The sequence below is a fragment of the Arachis ipaensis genome, chromosome B9, assembly GCF_059453495.1.
Source record: "Arachis ipaensis isolate K30076 ecotype BB chromosome B9, ASM5945349v1, whole genome shotgun sequence".
NCBI classification, from domain to species: domain Eukaryota; kingdom Viridiplantae; phylum Streptophyta; class Magnoliopsida; order Fabales; family Fabaceae; genus Arachis; species Arachis ipaensis.
This window is the reverse complement of record NC_142444.1, coordinates 12,069,863-12,095,266: the sequence shown is the minus strand read 5'-3', so window position 1 is coordinate 12,095,266 and position 25,404 is coordinate 12,069,863. Positions and strand designations below refer to the sequence as shown.

At 29.9% G+C, this 25,404-nt stretch overlaps 1 protein-coding gene and 1 long non-coding RNA gene across 5 annotated transcripts; both read right to left on the bottom strand.

Moving 5' to 3' along the window:
* Positions 1-1,890: 1,890 nt before the first annotated feature.
* Positions 1,891-8,847, bottom strand: LOC107618210 (signal transducer, putative (DUF3550/UPF0682)). The gene is made up of 10 exons (XM_016320206.3): positions 8,593-8,847; positions 6,643-7,030; positions 5,692-5,898; positions 5,321-5,542; positions 4,665-4,731; positions 4,504-4,566; positions 3,728-3,819; positions 3,095-3,277; positions 2,861-2,997; positions 1,891-2,328 (listed from the first exon to the last, which is right to left on the bottom strand). Exons 1-10 carry the CDS (start codon positions 8,712-8,714, stop codon positions 2,106-2,108), a joined length of 1,704 nt encoding a protein of 567 aa, XP_016175692.1. The 5' UTR covers positions 8,715-8,847; the 3' UTR covers positions 1,891-2,105.
* Positions 8,848-10,744: 1,897 nt separating this feature from the next.
* LOC110263876 (uncharacterized) lies at positions 10,745-16,655 on the bottom strand. 4 transcript variants are annotated; one of them, XR_015900187.1, is made up of 7 exons: positions 16,266-16,655; positions 15,982-16,139; positions 15,805-15,850; positions 14,811-14,869; positions 13,825-14,044; positions 13,566-13,713; positions 10,745-10,917 (listed from the first exon to the last, which is right to left on the bottom strand). It is a non-coding gene; the product is annotated as an uncharacterized LOC110263876 (long non-coding RNA). The 4 variants fall into 4 exon arrangements; XR_015900186.1 differs by having other exon boundaries at positions 10,862-10,917; positions 13,562-13,713; XR_015900185.1 differs by lacking the exon at positions 10,745-10,917 and having other exon boundaries at positions 13,413-13,713.
* Positions 16,656-25,404: the final 8,749 nt, after the last annotated feature.

Genomic DNA, 25,404 nt, shown 5'->3' with positions numbered 1-25,404 from the left:
GCAAAAAATGAGCAATGAGCTTCTGCAGTCTATACTTTGAATTAATTTTGTGAGACTAATAGTAAATACAGAATTAAACCAACTAAAACATTAATACCATGAACATACCTCGAGGTAAGGGAAACGAAAGAATAACCTGTCTTATTTTCGGTCTCAGACATGAATAGAATAGCATGAGACCCGCAATAGCACTTTGGGAGACCCATCTCTTCTTCCTTTGAGCTCGAACACTCTCACTAAAGTTTATGCTGCAATTTGAATTATCACCTCCAATTTGCAAGTTCGAGGATGAGCAATATACTCCACTCCCAATCATGGTACCCTAGGATTTGTCTCTTATTGTATCGAATACGAGTGAGTGTGGAGAGGTTAGGAATGCAGAGGACCATCCAAATTAGGTTTTAGTTCTTCTTTAACAAAAAAAAATGTCGTTTTTGAAGGAGGCATGGGGACAAATTGATCCCTATTTATTTTTCTTAATCCAACTTGGCATTTCACTGTGAACAAACGTCCACATCAGCATCAGTAACTACCACATAAGATTTTTTCGTCAACTTTGGTTAAGGGATACGACGGAGGGGCCGCGATGACTCATTTTAGGGAGGGACAGGAACCGGCATGGGTGTCTTTTTTAGACAAGGGTCGCCTTGTCCTAATTTGGAATGGACAGGGACCGAGTTGGGTGTTCACTCTGATAATTTAGTTAAATATGTCAAATTGTCTAACCATTGTCAGCTATTAATAGGGGTGGCAATCGGGCGGTAGAGACAGGTTTTTGCTATATCCGATGCCATCCTACCCTACAATAACCCGGATAGAACTCTCCTACTCGCGGGTAGTAAAAAATTGAACTCTAACTCGTTTTCGTGGGTACCTATCCCTATAATTATTAAAATCCAACAAATAAAATAAAATTTCAAAATTTATATAACCATTATCACATATATAATACAAATTAATTAAAAACTTAAATATGATATAATATTATTAATCATTTTATTAATTATTTTATATATATCAGAGCAAGCATTACCTAAATCTGATCCCATTCCGCCCCACTCAAGACCCACCCTGCTAAAAACCTGCTCCACACTGGAACAAGTGAACCCGAATAGATAAGGGAGGAGTGGATACTCCGAGTTCGAATAATGTTGTCATCCCTAACTATCAACTTCATATGCATTTTCACCTAATTTTAGTGTTCACTAGAAAATATGAAAATCAATCGGCAAATGTAAAAGTTAGGAATAAGGATTGAAAGATTAGTTGCATAGTAGGATAAATTAAATATCAAAAAATTTAACCACTAAATTAGTTAGTGATATAAATTATATGTTAAAATATAAAATATACAAATTTAAATAATATATACTTATACATAATAACTAATTAGATACTAATTTTTTTTATGTACACATAACATTTTTGTTATTTTATATATTTTTATGTTAACTTATATGTTCAAATTTTAATTATATTATTTATATTTTTATTATATTTCTTTGTTTTCAAAATATTTTTCAATTTAATTAGATTTATCTTTAACCAATAAATTATTACACACATAAAAAGAAATATTAAGTCATCAACAGAATTTATTGTTTATAACGTTTCCTTAACCATCAACTTAATTCCTTTAATCTAATTTCTTTAATCTTATAATCCAACAACATTCTTTATCCTATACTTTTAAATATTGATAACTAATTAATAGCAAAAAATAATAAATTATAATAATCCTTATCATTCTTCGTCATAAAGTGTGATTCGAACCTCCCAACGTGTTTATTATCATAAATACTATGCTACAAGAAATGATAGTTCCTAGGGATAGCCCTATCAAACTTCTTGACTTTCTTGTTCACGTGCTGGCCATTTAACGACAACGAATTGCAACACAAATAAAGTGTTTGCTTGTAAAAACTCAAAAGCACAACATAATTTGTTTCATGCTCAAAAACTGTTTCAACACCAATATTGTACTCAAGTTCTAGGAAATCGCACGGCCAAACAAGAATAGAGATTCACTTTTTGATTTCTACTATACAAAGAAACAGTATACACTAAGCTGTTGAAGTAAAGCTTTCGCTTATCTTCACAAGAGTCTACAACTCCAGGTTTGTTTGTGTTTTGTCAGCAAGATCATCCTCTGAGAAGACGAAATACTTAGTTGCACCGAAAATTCCGGCGAGTTGCAGAATTACATTCTGATAGGAATAATTTGGTGGCAGGACAGGCGTTGGAAGAGAAGGGACACATGTCGGAAGGAACTCACTTTTGTCTTGAGCTGGAGTGTACAAGGTCAATACTGCTTCACAAAACATGAATCTGTACCAAATCGGAGATGAAAAGGTTGGCTTGATTAGTCAATCAAAGCAAACATGAGCTTGTCAAGAGAAGCAAAAGAAAGTATGTTCCATAATATCTGGGTAACATTCTTAGTATTTCACAAAGGAATATGTTTCAGATATATTGAACGTAACTGTATATTTGAATTATCTCCTGTTTAAAGGCTAACATCCTCGGTTTATTCTAATTATATTTAGCATATGATTTGTTTTGACCCTGATACTTTTTTGTCCTCCTTTTTTTTGTTTCCTATAATTAGGGAATGTTATTGTCTTATGTATTTATAAATTCAGCCTGAGGATTTTTACTTCTCAAGCATTTCAGAAGAACAACTCCGCCTATGTTACACTTGCAGTACATAGCCGGTCCCAAGCCCGAATAAAGGAGGAGGGTTGTGTTAGGTCTTCGACAACCAACATAAAAATATAGCCGAACCCCCATGACATGAAGCATTTCAGAAGAACCTTACTCAAGTTGGGGATAGGAACATTAATGAAGAGAGAAGTTTTACCTTAAAAGAATTCTCCTTATAAAGGGATCACCTAAAACCTGTCCCCATACAGGATTGAGTGTGTCCGTGGTCGCCAACACAGCTCCCCAGTTGTTTAATGAAGATGAGAGCAGCATTTCAGCATTGTTATATTTGTCCTGAAATTAAATTTAAGTTGATGAGGGACCAAGGATAGAAATTTCTGGATCCCAGAAAATAAAAGATGTTTAAGGAAAACAGTTGCTTAGAACGGACCAAATCAATATCAGTGCCTGAAAATCCTAGCAGCAGACAGAAAGCTTGCAGGGGAGCGGTAAGAAACATGGTGAATATACTACCATTTGAAATATGAGAGGAAGAATCAGATGCAATTGAAGGTGAACAGCTTGGAGAAAGGAGCATAGCAATCGATTCTCCCTTTTCGGCTCCGGATATAACCTGCACATTATCAATTGCCTACTTTTTTTAAATGCTCTAAAGTAATCAGTAAGGCCAAAGAATTTAAAGACGGAAAATACTAGTTGTGATTACGTCAAGAATTCCAACAGTATTTTCCATTATGCAAAATGTTGAAATAAAATCTAGTTCAAAATAGATAGATTTTATGTACATACAACCCTTTGGGAGGTCGAATCATTCTAATTCAATCTTGGCTGCCCAGCATACTTAAATTTCCGAGAAAAATGGATACAATAGTTAACATTTACGCTCAATATTTCCATTAACAAGTACGCTATTGCAGCAACATTACTTCCCTCCAAATTATTAGCTCAATCGGAAAAGCAAGCATTTATAAACTACTATAGACAATGGCAATAAATCGAAGAAACAACATTATTATTTAAAAATAAAATAAAATTGTGATATTAAAAAAAAAGGTGGGCTTGCCTTAAATGCTTTGCTGTTATCATTATCGATGACCAGAAGAAGTGGTCTTCTTGTAAATGGTAGAAAGTCAGATGGGTATACACAGTTTGGTCCTGGAAAGGGATGATCAAGTTGAAGTAATCTGGAGTTCCAACAGAACTATGTCTAATGTAAGCATTCTATCATCGTTATACAAATTGATGGGCGAGAGAGAATCATTAACATATTACAAGAGCTTTTCAATATATACCTATGACCATAATAAATGTTAAATCTTCATCTTGCTTGGACCTATTTCAGAAAATTTGACAGTGAGAATGACTTAAAACAATTTACAGAAGGTACTAATTGTAGACAAGTTAGAGATAATACACTTCACAGTTCAAATTGTAAAGGTTCATGATGATCCACTACCCATGAACAACCTTAAAGGTCATGTTACTATTCATTATTCTCTTTCTTTATTAGCAGCAGCATCACATTCTAGTGTTCTCCATTATTATTATATTTTTGTGCTGTTTTCCAGACAGTTAAATATTACTCTACTAAAATATCCATTAAAATAAGTTCATTTAATGGATTTTGGTCCAGTGTAAGAATTAAATATAAGGGCTTTTCTTCACACAATAGCATCTGATGTAGCTGACAACTCCACCCAATAAGAAAAAGGATTATCAGGTGAGAGGATGGACAATGAGCACTGTCACTTGAAAGGGCTATGAACCCATTAAAGGAGCTCTGGAAAGTGCAGAAAATAATATGCAGCAAGCAATACAAGATTGAAAGAAAAAGTGTACCTCCATCTCCGCGAGGACCAAGGGGTATACAACCAGATTCATTCTTTGCAGCAGTGCAAGATCCTGCATTTGATGTAGAAAATAGAGTTCACATTCCTCTCAATCAATTCAACTAATAGAGTTTACATGGCTATATTACTAGTTTATAGAGGATAACTAACCTGAAGCCGACAAGTATACAAGGAGAATACCATCAGAAGGAAGCTCCTCACAAATTGTGGCAAGAACCTAACCATTGAAAGGAAAAACGATAATGAAATAAATACTCGCTATAATTTTGAACTGATAATTAAGAACCATTTTTCCTTCAAGTTGTAGAGGAGTGAAGTCAAAAATACATTTTACATAGAATGGACGCTCCAATTTGAAGCTTTTAAAATATCCTCTTCTCTCTCTCTCTCTCTCTCTTTCATTTGAGTGGTCATTGTTAAGTAAAAAACAGCGTCCCACTGCCCATTGCAAAAGACAAACATCCAGTGGTGTTCTGGGGAGAATAGATTTAGGCAGTGTTAACCCAACAAGGGGAGAGGCTATTCCTAGGATTTGAACCTATAACCTGTAGGCCACAAGACATCAATCTTATCATTGAGGCTTACTCTGTAGAAAGTTATCATTAGGTAACACAGTGAAATAGTAGACATGAGATGGCTTCATGAATTTCACATATGCTTTGCTTAGGAATCACCATAAAATCAATTAAATCCCATAAACTTTAGCATGAAATCAAACCCAATTTGATCCAAAGATTAGTGGATAATGGGCTCTTGGAAAACTATTTAAAGGAAAGAAAAAGTAAAATATATTGTTTCATACTTACAGCTACAAAATGGGTTAATGATGGACGGTATAACACAGCTTTCCGTGGATTTGCAGGTAAGGTAGGATCAGCAATTTCTTGGGAGTAACTAATACGACTAGCCCCAGTGGCTCCATTCTGACCAAGTTTTGAACCAGTAGACTGGTAAAATGAGCCACTAGGTTCCCACTCCAGGCATTGAAGCATCCGAAAAGTGTCGAGAGTAATATCTGAAAACTTAACCTGTTCGGAAATAACATTTATATCAATAATGAAATATTATTCCATTATAGCAAACATCCTTTTAGCAGTAATACCTAAATTGGTTATATGAATTTTACCCTGGAATATGACTATATGAGGTAAGAAGCAAAAGTAATCCTGGTACTTACCTCATTTGGATGGAAACTACTTAAGACAGCATCTCTTAATTTTAAACTTCGTTTTGTGATAGCTGCAGCAACATGTGGTAAAGTATCTGGATGAGGGTCCAAAACTAGACTGTATCTCAAGGGTCTGATATTGATAAAAGCTGTGTCAGCTTTTAAAAATTTGACTATTTCTTGAAGCACCAGCTTCCATTCTTTAAAGTCACTTTCCTGTAGTCAAAGTATATGAAGGTCATTTCCAAAAATGATATTCTATCATAACATATTCTGGACAGCACCATGTCATGCCTCGATACAAAACCCTACTTTGTTGTCTATCAGCTTCATTATACTCAAAATGCAGAATACATCAGAAATTCATCAATATTAGATATGTAAGCCTTCAATGAATTACTTATGCTTCAAGAATAGTTGATTCATATCAATGCATGTTTGATCAAGACATTACAGTTTTAATCCTTAATAGTCCCATCCTTCAAAATTAAATTGAATTTCTGCACAAGATCAAATTGACCTGTTCATTATCCACTTTTAACAAATCGGTGTTTCTTGAGGGGCAAGTCCAAATTAATCTCTTAATAGCTGTGCCGGTCCTTGAAACTTGGAACAACATAATTTACACTCGTGTACTCACTCTCCCCTTCTCTTCCTCTCACTCTGTCTCATGCGCACGCACACTGCGGATAGTTTTCATGAACAATCAACCCCTTCACACACAATTACCAAAACATGAATGGCTAAACACAATTTTTAAATGCGGTACCTTTTTATCATAGTCAATTATGGCATGTAGATTATGTTTTAAGTGAACTGTCAATTGTCAAAAATGTAAAGATGTATCATTTATATTCTAGACAGCAACAGTTTTGTTTTTTGGAGATGCTTAACATTATTCAACAAATCAGAAATTCAAAATGCTACAAGAAAATGCGACAAAAATTAGCATATATAAACCTGGAATGTCCTCTTGCATTCATCTACTAATACTTTAAGCTGATTAACCAATTGCTGCACCATTTCCCTTCGGTTTAAGACCAAACACACCATCAGGAACCGTGCAAGAAACCTCAATTGTTTGTTTGCAATATTCACATCTTGAAACAGCCCCTCCTTAAAATACTCCCTCGTCAATATGGCTTCATAGAATATGTATGACTCTGATAGATAATTCGCCTCACTTGTGCGCATATACTGCCCAAAATATAGCTGTCCAATGCGAGATGCAATGTCACCAATCTCCCATCTTTTTAGCCCTGCTTCTACCAGCTTCTGCCGGTTCTCCTGTTGAAACTTCCACAATTGTGTGTACACCTTGAACACCTTATAAAAGTATGTATCATGCCTACAACAAAGTTACATTCACAGAAATCTCGCTTTCATAATTCATAGATCAACCAATACCAATAACTGACCTGTCAATATTTAATTCTTTGCAGGAAAACTTACTAAAATTATTAATCTACACCATTGTCATTTAGCAATGTAATAATCAAAGCAGCAAAATATTAACTACCCAGAATAGATTGTCTCAAACTTCACTAAATTTAAGTTTTATTCTCTAATGAGTAAAAATAATTCTTCCTTGTTGAGCAAAATTAATGCCATTCTTATTTTTAACCATTAAACTAGAGTAAAATATTAATAATTATTGCTTTATATGCCAAAAAACTAAATAACTTAATAAACTACACCAGTATCAACTCCCAAAACTAATCTAAATAAAAGAATCCTTGCAGCAGTGCTGCACAAAATACACCCTATAATATGCTAAATGTAAGGCTTAGTTCACTGATGGGTCAATCTCCTTACTTTATACCATTAACCTGAATCTTTGACAATTATTCGTACACCTTCAACACCTTATAAAAGTATGTATCATATCTCAAACGAGGCTATAAGAAGGGTTTGTCTAGTAAAGGTGAACCCATAAGTATCCTTTCAATATTGCTTTGCATACTGCAAACTAGAATACTAGATAGTCCCTTTTAGAGTCACTTCCTAACATGGTTTAGTTAGCTTTAGCCATTCCACTCCATACACCATACTACTCCATCCAATTTTAGACTTCCGAACTTAGAAGTCCCTTACCTTCAATGATTAATCCTCACATCATTCCTCAAAACAATTCCTCATCAGAACATTAAAAGTAACCCAATTTCCATCATCATTTGTTAGTATAAGCCAAAAAAAAATAAACAACAAAGACTTATCTCATTAGGTTGAGATCAACTACATGGATCAAATGATGTTATTGTATCCTATCATTTATTAATTATTATGTTTGCATGTTTGCAATAAAGTCATTTATACTTAATCTCTCTTGACCACCTCATTCAGAGACTTTTTAGGTCTCCTTTTTCCCCTCAAACCACTTGTCTATCTTCTATTTGATCAACCTTGCTTCGTCGTCTTTTCCCCACAGCTCCAAACCACCTAAGACAAGATTCCACCATCTTCTCAACAATAGGCGCCACTCTAACTTTCTCTATCATGTCCTCGTTCCTTATTCTATTCAATTGCTTATGACAACTCATCCATGCATACTCGTTTCAACCACACTAACCTTATGTTTGTTTCACCCTTTGGCACCTTTGCCACCCAACACTCAGTTCTACTGAACATTTTTCTGTTAAACCAAATGATATAAATAAACCACAGAACAACCTACACAGTACTTATTGTCCTAAATTACACAAAATTGAAAGCCCTATTCTCAAATGAATCAGCAAAGAATTCTTCACTATGACACAACAATTAATCCAATTGATAATTGTCATTCACTGTGCACCAAAAGACTTAAAATCAACCAACAAACTTATTTCAATTCACGAATTCCCTAATTCTTGGGGGAACCAACAAAACAAAAAATTAATTGAAAAAGGAAAAAGGGAGGAAGAAGGGAACCTAGAGCGCTGGTAATAAGGCAAGTCTCTGATGTTGGAGAACTTCTTGTCGGCTTTATCAGCGAGAGTCCAGAAAACCTCGCTCACTGGTATGTTGCTGTTCTGCTGTTGTTGTTGCGACATCTTCTTCTTCCACCTTCACAAGCTCACCCAACGACGTCGTTTTAATGACATCCAACAATGCTCAAGAAAAAATGAGCTGATTGCTGAGAACAGGAGAAGAGGGATCTACTACCTTTTCTAAACACTAGTGTAAAACCCGGGCTACGCCCGGGACAAATATTATTTTATTATAAAAATTTATTGATACTAAACTATTAATATTAATAGTTATTATTTTTAACTTAAAAAAAGTTTTCATATATAAAAATTTATTATGTAGTGTACAAAACTATTTTATTCTATACTTATAAAAGTTAAAATAATTTTGTTATTTTTAGTTTATATTAGTAAACTTCACTTAAATATAAAAGTCTGTGTTTGAGTATTTAAATAAATATGGTTACATAGTTCCTGCTATACTATCTAAAAAAAGTAAAACTTTAATCAAAATAGTTTATATTCTAATCACACAAACAACAAATATAATAAATTGAATATCATTTTAAAGAGGTTTCTATTTTAATGATGAAAGAAAAATAATTATATTAATTAAAATACAAATACATAAAAAATATTACTTATATACTAAATATTTTTTATACCTGTACAACAATATATTTATAATTAATTAATCACATAGTTAAATTATTTTTAATTAACAAAACAAAGAAAATATATGTATAATTGTTAAGAAAATACTGGTGTCAAAATAGTATTTATTATAAAGATGTATATATATTAAAAATAACAAAAATTAATCATTTAAATTATTTTTTTTAATATTTATTACTAATAAATTCGTAAATATATCTTGTTTTTTATTGTAATATATCCTCCACCACCTAAATTTTGAATAAAATAAAAAATATATTTGATTTGTTATTTACCATAATAAGTTAAGACAATAAATTTTATTTATTTGTTTAATTATTCAACAAAGGATTTTTACTTAAAAAATATATTTTGAGTTTTTACCTATTTGATAGTTAATATTTTTTATTATTATTATATGGTAAGTATTTTGTGAGTTAAATGAGATATAATTATTTATTTATTTTACCAACCTAAAATAGTTTTTATTTTTTAAAAATAAAATCTTAAAATTTTATCCTTTAATTAATACCACATGAGAAACACTTACCATTTGTACCATCTTAAAAAAATATCTATATAAAATAGGAGCATAGTCACATTATTTATTGGAAAAGTATAGGGTACCAACATATTATTTGCCAACTTATTGCCAACAATAATTAATTATTATATTTTAAATACATATATAAAGACACATCCAGAAAATATATCTATAAAGACACTTCTATAAAACACAACCATAAAAAGACATTTTTATTAGACACATCCATAAAGATACTTCCATAAAATACAGTTATAAATAATAGTTAGCAGAAGTTAGCAAATATACTGTTGGTAACGTAGCGGGACCGTTATTTATTTGATGTTAAGTGATCTTCAATAAAATTTTAAGTTATTATATTAATTAGATTGACGATCTATGAATGTGATTTATGTTAATTATTTTAGAACATGATAAAGAAGTAAAATTACTCAGCTAGAGTCTAAAGTCATAGGCAAAGAGAAACTTAATATAGGAGTGTCAATTTTATGAAAAAGATGATAAAATAACATAACATAAAAGAGACAAATTCTTATGTAAAATAGACATTTCTTTTCAATTGCTCTATTTCATAATATAAAACAATTCATCTGTATCAGAAAATAATAAAATTGAGATATCATCTTTTAAAGACTAATACCTTCTCAAAACACAATGCAACAAATCAAATTTTTTGGTTTGCTGTTTTATAAATTTATCAGTTCACTTCAATATATAGTCTTTCTCAATCGCATATTTAAATTGATATTTATTTGATTCAACCATTTGATATTAAAATGAAATGCCAACTTAAATGGCACAAATATGATTTTTTTTCTTATTTAAAAAGGGTTTATTTAGTTTCACATAAGATATTTGAACATAAAAATATTGAGAAAAGAAGAATCCTAAAAAATGTTACACATTCTAATACCACAATGCTTTGAATTCTCATATTTTGAATAAAAACTAAAAAAGAAAAGAAAGCACAATAACAATGTATGACACCCACTTCAATAACTTGGAAACTCGGTAACATTCATATTTTTAAATTCTCCATTGTTGCTTAGCTCTAGATACTTCACCGGAGGTTGCTCAGATCCAATGTAACTGAAAATATCACAAAAATAATTATTTATCTTATGATATGAATATGCTTTCCATTTAAAATTGAACGACTATCTGGAACTTTGAAGAAATATGACAACTACCCTTATGAAAATGGTATGGTGATAGATAGAAAAAATAGATAACAGAACTTGCAAATATCGAGTAGTGATAAATCAAAATAAGTAATGCATCTTATAAAGTCTAAACATTCTATCATGAGTGTACAAAAAATAAACTTTTTGCAAGTTGAACAATTTACTTTTTTGTAAAGAATTTGTAAAGAATAGGAATTATAAAAAAATTATTAACAAATCTAAATAAAAGAATAACTGGTAGTAAAATTTCACCCACGTGAATATCAATTTTAATAAAACAACAACTTGCCTTTATAATTTTTCTATCCAAAATTATTTCAACCACCCACGTGAATATGTCAATTTTTTGCCTATTAAAAAGACAAAGCAACAATAAATAAATCCTAAGAAGATCTAAAAAATGTTCACAGCAGTTTTAAATAAACTACCATTTCAATAAAATCATTTTTGTTACAAAAGATCAATATACCACAAAGAAAAGGCACAAATTGAAATATAGATCTAAAAAAGAACAAAAATTAATGATAAATATAATGGTATTTAATTGTCTAAAAGTTATGAGTTATACACTTGTGCAGCATAATCAATTCAGCCAATATAGACGAAAACAATAAAATTAAATAACAACCGATAATACAATACAGCTAGTAGAATCTTTTTATTTACCACCAATAAAGAAAACTGCAAGACATGTGAAAATCAAGCTCAAAAGGTTTATGGGTAGCTAAAACATGCAGACACATCCAAGATAACTATTTAAAAGTATTAAAATTAAGTTCAATAATCGCAATAAAAGATAGTAACCCCAATTTCAAAATTGAACGTAAATGGAGCAAAAATATAACATCTTTCTTACCTAATACCCAATTATCTATGACAATATTATTAGTTCTAATGCTTATAATATGAAGTGAGATTATTTTCTTAGACTCAAATTGGTCATAGACATTAAATATTATTAAATTTACAGATCAATTACCAATCCCTAATATGCTACAATAACTTAACTCAATCAACTTTAAACCAATAAAAATCGATATCAAACAAAGTGTCACCTCATAAAAATGCTTCCACAATACATGTTTAAGATACCAAAAATACATAAACAAAAGGTGAAACAAAAAAGAAACACAATATTTCATCTAATCTACATCAGACACATGCATAACTATGAATTCCCAACCTACAAAACTTATTCAACCTAATTCCTGAATGGTGAAGAATAACATAATAAATCCTTTTAGAAAATATGAATAAAAAACAGTGAACATTCCATATACACAAACTAATCCTTTAATTGGAACAAAACGCCAGAAAAAACCAAAATGAGCAAAGCCAAAAAGCAAGTCCTAAAAACTAACCTTTAAAAATTAAACAGAACTGGTGAAACTTAAACTTACCTACAAAAAGTGATTCACACTAAAACCCTTCGTCGTAAAACAAATGACCCTTAAACTGCTGCCCTCCTCCATACTCTACACTTCATAATTTTAAAACCACACACTAAAGAATCACAAATAAAAATAGCTATCTTGGCAGAAGTAAAAAGCTAATAATAAAGTCAGGTATCCCTTTAAATCTTGGTAATGAATATTTAATTGGATGATTTTTTTACATAAAGTTTATTACCGAATTTTTCATTTCAATTTTTAAAGGAACATGAAATTAATCCCTCAATTGTAAATTTTGAGAAATGTATTTTAAAATTGAATTTGATTTCTTAATAATTTTTCTGCATGCCATCACTTACAGCTAGGTTCAATATTGGCAACTATTTCTTAGAATGACAATTTCAACTTCCAAGTTATAAAAAGTTATCCATGAAAAAAAAGTACACTAATATCCCAAACATATTACACAAAAATAAAACCAATTTTCTAAGGACAAATAAATCATGACACTGTATAACAGTATAAGAATATATGTCTTATAATACATACTCTAATTCATGCATTTTTAACACTTCATAATGCTAGAATCTCAAATTATCACAGTCAAAATATGAATCAATGCCTAGAGTTAAGTATAGTTGCACTACTGAAGCAATCAAAGTCAATATATGCATATTGGTTGCAAAAGAAAAAAATTAGTCTCTGAAAGAAGAACAACTCACATGAAAAGTAAAGAAAATACCTTGACAATAACCCAATATCATCACATCAAACTCAGATATGCAATGTCAGATAAAGAAAAAAAAAAAAAAACAGAACAAATAGTGTCTCAAACTGATAAAGTGAAACCTTAACTACAATAGACTTATGTTGGAGGATAATGAGAGTATTGGAAGAGCACTCATAAGCTGCAAAAATCATTTTGAAGGACTTGATTGAGCACCATCACATAATCAATATCCCATTCTGAAGTTAAAAAAAGGGAAAAAATTATTTGTTTTACAAAATGAGTGAAAAAAAATCTATACAATTGTCAAATTGTTATAGTTATAGATTTCTCTCTGCTTGAATCTCGAACCCTAATGGTATTTTCTGTAACGTTTTTTTAAAAGAAAGAAAAATAAAAATAAATTTCTACTTTTAAAAAAGAAAAGTTACCCACACTGCGGATGACAGGATCTCAGAACTCTCCATTCTTTTGACCGGTGTTTCAACTTGTTGCCAACTGCTCCTTCTTTAGTGACGGTCGTAACACCACTCACCGTGGCACTATTCTTTCTCCTTGCAGCTGCATCAACAGTCACCGATGGCTGATAGAAAATTATTTATTCTCTATATGTTATAAAATAAGGGCTGCTGATTACATGCATCAAACCTAAATAAATAGAATAATTAAGAGTACCTCTGTTATAGAATAATACCTCTGTTTGGGTACAATACTATGGGGAGCTTTTTATATGATTTATATTCAATTGCATTTGACTGGACAGGCGTTAGCTGAGTTTCCATCAGTTTCCATCATCGCCGCCCTCTTCTCCTTCTTCCATGGAGCTTCCTTTCATCACTGTCGTAAGTTCTTCTTCACAACCAAGCCAAAATACTGACTTCTTCATGTCAAGAACATGTTTGGAGATGCGACTACTGCCAACAACAAAAACAGTAAACAGCAACAAACACACTAAATCACTTGCTCAAATAAAGATAGCCTTTTCCGAATCATGATGAAGTTCCCACATGACCCTACCATGTATAAATCTAAGTAATCTATTAAATCAAAATTCCAGATTGAACAACAGAAACGTGTATGTGTTTCCTTTAGTCAAACTTCTCAATAATAATTTTAGAATTACGCTAAGAGCAAACAAAGTATGGAATGCTTATTAAAGCAAATCATTAAAGGACCTTAAGAAACATCAATATTATTGCCTATTGGAATGATTTATTTGTAATGGTAACTTTGCAAAAAATTTATTAATAGCTAATTCTTTGAAAATGCCATAATATAAAGCAATTCACTATTGATCACTATCTGTGTATATTCTTTGAATGAAATTAATTAAATAATGCATATTTAAAGATAAAAGAATAATTAATTCACTGCATATGCATACTTGTAGTTTGAGTTTTTTTAATTCTTTTAAATTAAGATTCAGCTATTACATGTTTACATTCATAAACTGAAGTGGTCCAGTGCAGAGGAAATAAAAAAATACTTTAAGGTAAGTGTGTTTCTTGGATACTTTTTTTTGAGAGTACGCGGAAGTACCACTTTGTGATCCTCACTTTTGAAGAGTGAATTATAGTGCAATTATCTTTATCGAATACATCTAATCTTAAATAAAGATAATAATGAATATCAGTCTAACCCTTTCAACATCCATAGTTCAGAAGAAAATTTGAATAATACCTCTTTAAAAATAATCTTGCGATATGCCTTCAGTCCTTTCGATATATCACCAATATGTTCTGCATGAAGAAATGGAAGAACTTAAAAAATGCTAGATCTTTCCAAGAAACACTTTCTACTAATTGAATATGCAACATCTGAGTATTTGCGTCCTACAGAAATTGTACAATGATAAAATGAATTTTTTATATATCAATATTCAAATATTGAAAAAGAAGCTCACACATTGTTGGATCTAAAAAAGTAATGAACTTACCACAAAAGCAATCTCTTCAACAAACAAAGTTTCAATGTCAAATAATATCTTTTCTCCAATATTCTCTCTACCAATAGGTTTTTCTTTACTTGAAAATCTAATAGTACATCAAGCTTTACTTTTCCTATTCTATTAATGAGAAGCTCAAAGTGAATCATTTTAATAATGATAATAGAATCATGTGATCACGAAATTACAGATAGAGATACACAAAATACACAAAAAAGGAAGTGGTCAAAACCCCAACGATTGCAAGATTATAGTTCACAGTTTATTCAAATCATCCATGTGCAAAATTCACTCATAAATCCTAAAAGAATCTCTTCCTCGCACAAAAAACGACCATGTAGATAGAAAACGCAAAACACAGAATAAAAAGAGCATCTTTCTTCCACACATTGAGAAGTTCTTTTATCTTTTAATTGAAAATCTTAAAAGTTCTTTCCCTCCATCAATAAGTAGGACACAACTATAATCCGTTAACCACAATTATCAGGAAGCTAAGGTAACATAACCATATGATGCTAGATCTACAATTTATAGTTTAACCAACTAATAAAGCAAGCAAACAACATAACCATATGCAACGTTCTCAGAACAAAAACAACAATTAAATTAAAACGAAAAGATAAAATGAAGCAAATAAGCTTTAAAAAGTCAAAATAAAATTTTAGGTGAAGAAATAACAGTGCATTATATCCCATCAGCATAAGAAATAAGAAAAAGACATAGATATACTTCTCTAGTGGCTTGCCTCTGCAAAGAGCTCTTGCTTTGATCTAACCTAAACCCAAAAACACACACACGAAACAAACTAAAAGAAGGGAAACAAATGTTTTGAAATAAAAACAGAAGAAGATTAGAAAAAAATACGGTAGTTATTTATTTTGAAATTAAAAAAAAAAAAGCGCTTACCTTTGCCTCACAGCCGATAACATCTTCAATGGCAAGATATCCATCACCATTCTTCTCTCCCATCTCCAACGGTGAATATCCACCGGTTAGCTTTCTGGCGTCACCACTTTGCTACCGAACTGCTGCCTCTTGGCTGATAGCAGCAAGATTTAGTGCATCTGAAATCGACAACGGTCAGGAAAAAAGAAACCTAAATAGTTATATCCAAATTGGTTGAGCCTTCTAAATAAGAATAACATAGTAAAAGAGAACGATGACCGAACAGCAGTAGAAGAAACACATACCGCAGTAACCATATTTGACATTGGCATGAGAGCTTCTTTTCCACTGTGAAAGTTCTCTTCGCCTCTGCTCCTGAAGCTCGATTCTCTTTGTCTGCCTCCTCTTCTCTCAGATCTTGCTCTCATTTTCTTCGTTTGTTTTAACACTCTCACTTAATCAATACTTTCTACCACTGCTCGATAGCTTCCTCGATACAGACGAAGAAGATGATAGAAAAAACAAATCCGAGAGAGAGCGCGAGAAAGAAGAGAGAGAGAGAATCAAGGAAAGATTTGATTTTTAAAATCCTGATTTGAAATTTGTTTACTCTTGCTCTGGTTTCAATGCAAGTTCAAATTTTAATCCTAAAAAGGAAAAAACGCGCTCAACATGCATCTGATTTGGATTTACAAATCTACTTCTATTACTTTTGCAGCTTTGCAGGTGAGAGTTGCGTGAAGAAGTTGCTGTGTTGCTTGCTTTTTGTTTATATTTATTATTTATTATATTTTATGTTTGTATTTTGAATTAGTAAGACACTTGTCAATTATTTAAATAAGACACTTGTTGATCAATCAACCTATACACTTGTCAAGCACTGAACCTACTACTATTCTCTTATTATATATTAATAGAAATAGATTTTTTGGCTTCAGAGTAAAGTGATAAATAAGTTTTTGGGATTTACAAATTGGATACATTAGATTTTGAAAAAAAAAAAAAACAGTAAAATACTAATCAAATTTGGAGATAATATGTCTAAAGAGTTATTGTAAAAGATTTTATAGGTATTTTTGAAAAAATTAATATGTGTCAAGCATAAATTTTTAAATATTTATTAAAAAAAATAAATAAGTCATTAATCTTTTAATTTGAGGACATTTAAGTTTTTAAAATTTTAAAAATTATATTTAAGTCTTTGATCTTTCAAAACTTAATTTAAAAAGAAAAAAAATATAAATTTGTTATTATTAAAAAAAATTATTAAATATTAAATAATGTGTAATTATTTAGATCATAATACTAATAATATATTATAGGATTATTATTATTAATGTATTATCCGTATTTTAATATTTATTATTTGTATATTTAAAAATTATTTAGTTTCATAATAAATAATATTTTTAAATTTGAATAATTTATTAATTAATTTATACTTATTATATTATGTATTCAATCATTTATTAAAAAAAATATTAATATAATAAATAAAAATAATTTAAAAAAGATATTATTTAAATAATAAAGACAAATAAATTTCGAACCAAAAATTTAGACAATTAGACCCATTTCCAATGGCGAAACTTTGTGTGGGCAAGGAGGTCATAGCCCCCAAAATTTTTGTAAAAATATGAGTAATTCTACTTTAAAGAAAATAAAATTAGCTTGTTTGATTAAATTGATATACTTTTAACTTATGTATTTGAGTTTTATGTTCATTTTCACCATTCTTTCAAACTTTTTATCCTATCCTATTTGACATAACAAATAGCATATCTTTAAATCAACCTTACAAATTAAATATCATTATAGAATTAACACTAAATTATATTTAGCTTCTCATATAGTTCATGCATTATTTTATTTTTAGAATAATAAAAATTATAATATAACTAATAGTAATATCAGATATTAATAAAAAGTTATTATTTTATTTTTAAATTAACTTTACAAATTTAATGTCATTATAGTATAATATTGTTTACATTAATAAACTTTGATATTTTTATTTTATTAAAAATCTGAGACTTTGTTTTGTTGTATTATATTATTTAATTTGTAATAAAAATAATTAATTTTGAGACTTTTGAGAGTTAAATATTATTAAAAGTAAAATTAATTTTTTAAAATGTTAAAAATAATTTATAAGTTATAATTGATTTTATATAATTTAAATAAAAAATTAATTTTTTTTAAAAAATCAATTTTTAGATAAAAAATTAATTTTCTAAATAAAAATAAATTTTTATGTGAAAAACTAATTTATTTCATGTAAAAACTGATTTTTTTTAAATTAATTTTTTTATTTAAAATCAAATTAACTTATTAACCTAAACAAAAATTTTTATTAATCAAAATCAGAATTATTTTTTGTTAATCTTAACCATATATAATCCTACATATTAATAATAAATTTAAAAATAAAATAATTATATTTATAAATTTTATTTTAATATAAATATTATTATATATTTTTTATTAAGATTTTTGACCTCTTCAAATAAATTTTTCAAGCTATGCCACTATTTTTGTTCATTTTTTAACCTAATATATCAATATTTTTTTGTTCAAAATTAATAGAAAAATACCCATAAAAACAGTCTTATATCAAAAAAATAGAAAACAGGATCGAAGTAAATTATTTTTATCTTAAAAAATTACATTCTGGTTCTAAAAAATGACTAAAGACTAAATTGATAATTCACTCGTATTTAAAAAATTTGCTAAAAGAAGCAGGGGCGGAGCCAGATAAAATATTAGAGGGGGCCAAAAATATTTACACAATAAAATAAGACTAAAATAAAATTTTAAGGGAGGGACTAAACTGAAATTTACATATAATTTACATGTAAAAAATTAAAATTAGGGGGGCCATCACCCCCTTTCTATGTATGTAGCTCCGCCCTAAAAAGAAGTGAGATGCATGTCAACTTGAAAATTAGACGGAAACAATGCAGTAACAGTGTAACACCATAACTTACGAGAAATGAAAATGTAAAAATTTAAGTACAGTTAATTTTATGTGAAATTGATAGTTAATAGTTGTTAAATAATTTAATTGGAGTCATTTCGATAAAGATGTTTAAAATATATTTTTTAAACATTTTTTTTAATAATTAAAATTTAACAGATATAATTGATTAAATTGTATTATTTTTATCAAAATTAGGCCAGATAAATTAATTTGACTAAAAAATGGTGAATCAAATTTTGAACCGGTCTAAATTAATATTATTTTTTATAAAAAATAACTATAATATCCTTATTATAGAAAATAACTAAAATATTCTTATTATATATATTAATTTTGAGAATCCTAAATTCTAGTCATTTTCTTTTTTGTCGTCATAGAGTTAGAATTTAGAGTTTTCAAAATTAATATATATAGGGATATTTTAGTTATTTTTTATAATAGGGATATTGTAGTCATTTTTTATAATAAATTTTAATTTAGACTGATTTAAAATTTAATTTATTAATTTTTTGGCTAAACTAATTTGTCTAATCTAATTTTAATAAAAATAATACAGTTTAATTAATTATATATGTTAAATTTTAATTATTAAAAAACATCTTTAAAAAAAGACGTTTTTGACATCTTTATCTAAGTGGCTCTCTAATTTAATAGATTTGACTAAATTTTTATTTAACGACTCTCAACTATCAACTTTACATGAAATTAACTATATTTGAGTTTCTACCATTTAATATATATACACACAATGAAAATAAAAGTATATTATTATTAATTTTGTTTAAAAAATACATTAATAATTTAATATGAAAAGACAAGAGGCATTATTAATTGTAAATGCAGTGAGATATGGATCACTATAAAACCATCTCCAGTAGGGAACTCATTCCAGTTCTTATTTATGGCTCACATGTCATAAAAAGTAACTCTACATCAATTTTTGCGTCATAAATAGTAAATAGGAACTCAAAGCATCTCTCTTCTCCATTAAGAGGAACTAATTTTAGTTCCTGTTGTGGTCCCACCTAATTAATTAATTAAAATACTTAAAATTAATGTAATTAATTTTTTTCAATAATATAATTTAAATTTATAAATTATATATAACAATAATACACAATATATAATTCGGGATTACACTAATTTGTAAAATTACTTATTACAAAGACAAACATAATTAAGCTCTATAGTTGACGACAAGCATTGTGAAATTGTCATATGTGTTCAATCAAGTCCTCTTTCAATTGTCTATGCTGCTGCCTATTTCGAAGTTGGGCATTTCTTTGGAGAAATTGATCGTATGGTGCAAAATATTCTTCTCCCAGCTGAGGTTGTGATAAACCATTTTCGACATCATCATACTCTAAGCCTTGAACAAAATTTCCTACATAAGTGTCTCTTTCATCCTCAACAATCATATTATGCAATATAATACAAGCTCTCATTATGTTGGCAAGCTTCTTCTTTTCCCAAAAGCGAGCTGGACCACGTGTAATTGCAAAGCGTGCTTACAACACTCCGAATGCTCGCTCCACATCTTTTCTTTGTCCTTCTTGGTATTGTGCAAATAACTTGCGTTTCTCCCCTTGTGGTTTTGAGATTGATTTGACAAATGTGGTCTATTCAGGATAAATACCGTCTGCTAAATAATATCTCATAGTATAATTATTACCATTAATAGTATAATTTACCTCCGAAACACGGTCATTTAGAATATCATCGAACACTAGAGAATGATCTAACACGTTGATATCGTTATTTGAACCAAAAACTCCAAAGAACGCATGCCATATCCAAAGGTTTGAAGATGCTACAACCTCAAGTACTATGATTGCAACCCCACGATAACCACTCATGTACATACCTTTCCACACCTCAAGTACTATGTCATATCCACGAGGGTTGGCAAAATCTGAATATTGCGAATTTGGACTAGATTGTATAGGAGTCTGAGAGCATGGGTTAGAAGAGCCACCAACACCAGATGAGTTATGTCTTGATGCACTGAATTGAGTTGGAAACGACAAGGAAGTTGGAGTAACATTTTCGATAGAGGGGTTAAATATGGATGAAAATGGAAAATGTTGTGTTTGTGAATTTTGATTTTGCGGTTGGAATATAGGAAATTGATTATTATAAGGAGCTTGAAAATTGAAATTAGAAAGATTTTATGGATTTGGATTTTGATATGTATTCGGTAGTGTGAAGTTTTGATTTGGAACTTGAGAGTTTGAGGTTTGAGATTGTTGGGTATTTAGAATTTGAGAAAAGTTTTGTAAGTAATTGAAGAAAGAGTTGAGTTGGTTTGGATCAATTTTTCCGAACAAAAAATAATATTAGCAGAACTTTGATTTCGTAAACTTGGAAGAAGATGAAGAAGAGTAGTAGAAAGTGTGAGAATAGAAGTGTATCTAAGTGGTATATATAGAGTAACAAAATATTAATTTATTAAGAGTAATTACCCAAATCAGTCTCCAAGGATTTTAAAAGCGGACACTTTAGTCCTCAAAAAAAATTAATACACAGATCAATCCCCAAGGTTTTATTTTGGCGGACAAATCAGTCCCCAGTTCATTTTTCGGGTAAAGTAATTACACAAATCAGTCCCCAAGAATTTTAAAAACGGACATTTTAGTCCCCAAGAAAAATGAATTGGGGACTGATTTGTCTGTCAAAGTAAAACCTTGGGGATTGATCTGTGTATTAATTTTTTTTGGGGACTAAAATGTCCTCTTTTAAAATCCTTGAGGACTGATTTCGGTAATTACTCATTTATTAATAATGGTAACATAGTAACTGCTAGTTTGCAATGGCTAATTTTGCAACGGATAATTTTGCAACAGCTAATTTAATATAATAATATAAATAATATTCAATATTAATTATGACATAAATAATTAATATAAATTATTAATTAAATAAAAATTTAATTATTTAATCTAATTAATTATTTTAATTATTAATAAATTAATTACAATTTTATTATTGTTTAAATAATTAATATAAATTATTAGTTAAATAAAAATATAATTAATTATTATAATTATTTAATATAATTAATTAAAATTTTATATAATTATTTATTTAAATAATAATTTACCATTTGGTAAGTTATTATTGGCTATCTCAAAATTCCTATTTAGAGGGCCTGGTTTCTCTTGAAAATTGTGTGGAAACCTTTTCCTCTTTTTCTCTAATAGTTAGGACCTCTCTCTGTCAGAAAAAATAAAATTGACACTTATACATTGGAGTTGCTCTAAGTTCCAGCATTAAATTCTTCCTTGCTTGAAACTTGAAGCTCAAGCTTTTTTTATTGCAATACCCTAACATTTTCATTTAAAGTAAAATGCTATAAAGTTTTAGAACACATCAAATATTTTTTAAAATTTATATTCCGCACTAAAACTTATATAAATAAAAATTTTTAATTAAAATAAAAGTTTCAATATTTTTATCACGTGCCTCTCAGTCAACTGTTCTAAAAGAAAAAGTATTAGAAACTAATGTATGTAATGTACAAGGCTCATTTTTTTTGATATGGAGGCCTTGTGTGTGTGTTATCTGGATATGGAGGCATGGAAGCGCAATACATAATTGTGGGGCAACTTTTTTCCTTATGTCAGGTGCCACAACTCGGACGGTTTGAGTTGTATGAGCTTCCTGTTTTGCAAGCAAATCGGTTGGTCCGATTTGAGGAAGGAGAGGTGATGGAATTTTGGATGATGGAAATCGCACCATCTGAGTTGTTGGTTGTTTGGTTTTTTTTTTTTTTTGTTATGAAATCGGAGGGTCCGACATACAATTTTTTATAATTTTTTTGAATTTGGTTGAGGTAATCGCATGGTCCGATTTGGTTGGAACTTTAAATAAAATTGGTAAAAACCGGATCACAGCAATCACTCTCGCATTTTCTTCTTCTCCTTCTTCAACGGTCCTCTGGTTTTGAGTTGCTCTGTTTCGTTACTTGTACATTAAAGGAGCCAAAAATCTAAAACTCAAGTTTATGAGGTTGTTAATGTGATTGAGAGAAATGAGTGACAGAGTGTTATTGAAGGTATATTATTTTGGTCAGATTTTGTTACAAACATCTGAAGGAGTAACATTTGTTTGTGAAAATCCGTTAGATTTGGTGATTCCTTTTACAATCTCATTTGAAGAGCTCAAGGGTGTGATCTGTGAAAAGATTCATTCTGAGAGGGCAAGAAGGATATCATGTATTCTATACAGAAATCCTATACAAGTGTTTGGTGGATTCGTCCAGTTTCAAACGAAATATGTAACGGACGAAGCGAGCATGCAAGATATGTTTTCCATGTATATGGAAAATCGGAGTCAACTGTCGTTCATCGAGTTGTATGTAGAGTTTGAGCAATCTGAGGCCGACCAGAATATTCTACGGGAGGATTACAATAGCGACAGTGAAGAAGAGTTCGAAAGCAACTATGAAGTTGTTGGTCCAGATGGAGATGAGGTTCCAGGTGACGGAGCTATGGCTCCGGATGTGTCTGATGTGGCAACTGCTCTAGCAAACGATGTGCCGTTTGAGGAGCCATCATTCATGCGAGTTTTGGATTTGGAAGTCATGTATGTTCCAGAGTTTCCGGATTATATCAATGCAGGTACGTAATTCTCCATAATTATACGAAAGATTGGTTACCTATTTGTGTATTTAACTTTAAGATAGCAAATATATAAGACAATTATTATTTAGTTAAATTTAAATTAGAATTTATTGGTTAAGTAGTAAACTAGTTAAATATCCGTTAGTATTTATGAGTTAATTTAGTAAATTAAGTAATTATAAATTGGAATTTATTAGTAAATTAGTTTAATTAGAATTGGTTAAATTGAAATTTATTAAATAAATATAAGTAAATTAGTTAAATTAAAGTTAGTTAAATTGGTTAAATTTAGTTAAATTAAAATTAAGTCAATATATATAGGAATTTATTAGTAAATTAAGTAAATATAACTAATAAATTAGTTTAATTAAAATTGGTTAAATTGGAAGTTATTAAGTAAATATGAGTAAGTGAGTTAAATTAAAATTTGTTAACTTGGTTAAATTGAGGTAAACCGAATTTAAGTCAGCATAAATAGGAATTTATTAGTAAATTAAGTAAATATAACTAATAAATTAGTTTAATTAAAATTGGTTAAATTGAAAGTTATTAAGTAAATATGAGTAAGTGAGTTAAATTAAAATTTGTTAACTTGATTAAATTAAGGTAAACCGAATTTAAGTCAGCATAAATAGGAATTTATTAGTAAATTAAGTAAATATAACTAATAAATTAGTTTAATTAAAATTGGTTAAATTAAAATTTTTTAAGTAAATATAAGTAAGTAAATTTGTTAAATTTCTTTAAATTAAATTTAAGTTAATATAAATAGGAATTCATTAGTTAATTAAGTAAGTATAACTAGTAAATTAGTTAAATTAAAATTAGTATCTGTTAGTTGATTAGTTGAATATAAATAAGTATTTGTTAGTAAATTAGTTAAATACAAATAGTTTGGAGGGTTTTATTATAATTGATGTAGTAAAAATATGTGTTACTTTTATTTTCGAATGTTTAAATATTTATGTTTTTAAAATTGGTTGTATGCCTGTCCGCAGAAATTCTTTTTGTCGCAGATGGTGAATTTGCCGTTGGGATGGAATTTAGTTCCAGGGAAGCTGTTATTAAGGCGATAAAAGAGTATACTATACGAAGAAGCGTAGATTACCGGGTGTATGAGTCTGAGCCGTTGACATTTTATGCGAAGTGTATACAGTATGGGTCAGGGTGTGATTGGCTTATCCGGGTTAGCATGATCAGCCGGAAGTACTGTTGGGTTGTAAGGAGGTATAATGGCTGTCACACATGTACCAGGACAACAATTTCTCAGGATCATTCTAAGCTGGATTCGACCACGATTGCAGAAGCAATTAAGCCGTTGGTTTAGGCTAACCCCGCCTTAAAGGTAAAATCGGTTATAGCAGAGGTGCAATCGAAGTTCAACTACACTGTTAGTTATCAGAAAGCATGGTTGGCTAAGCAAAAGGCAGTGGAAAAAATATTCGGAGGCTGGGAGGCATCGTACGAAGCGTTGCCTATATGGTTTGAGGCCATGTGTCACAAGGAGCCGTCAGCTGTTGTTCATTTTGAGGCTATGCCTGCATATCAAGGCGATGACTTGGTGACTGATATTCGGGTATTGCATCGTGTCTTTTGGAGTTATTACCCCTGCATTAGAGCTTTCAGACATTGTAAGCCAGTTGTCCAGGTGGATGGGACTCACTTGTACGGAAAGTACAAGGGTTGTCTATTAGTGGCAGTGTCACAGGATGGCAACAACAATATCATCCCAATTGCGTTTGCAATTGTGGAGGGAGAGACTTCAGATGCGTGGCACTTTTTTCTGAGTAACCTTCGTCAGCACGTTGTCACTCGGGATGGTGTGGGACTGATATCCGACCG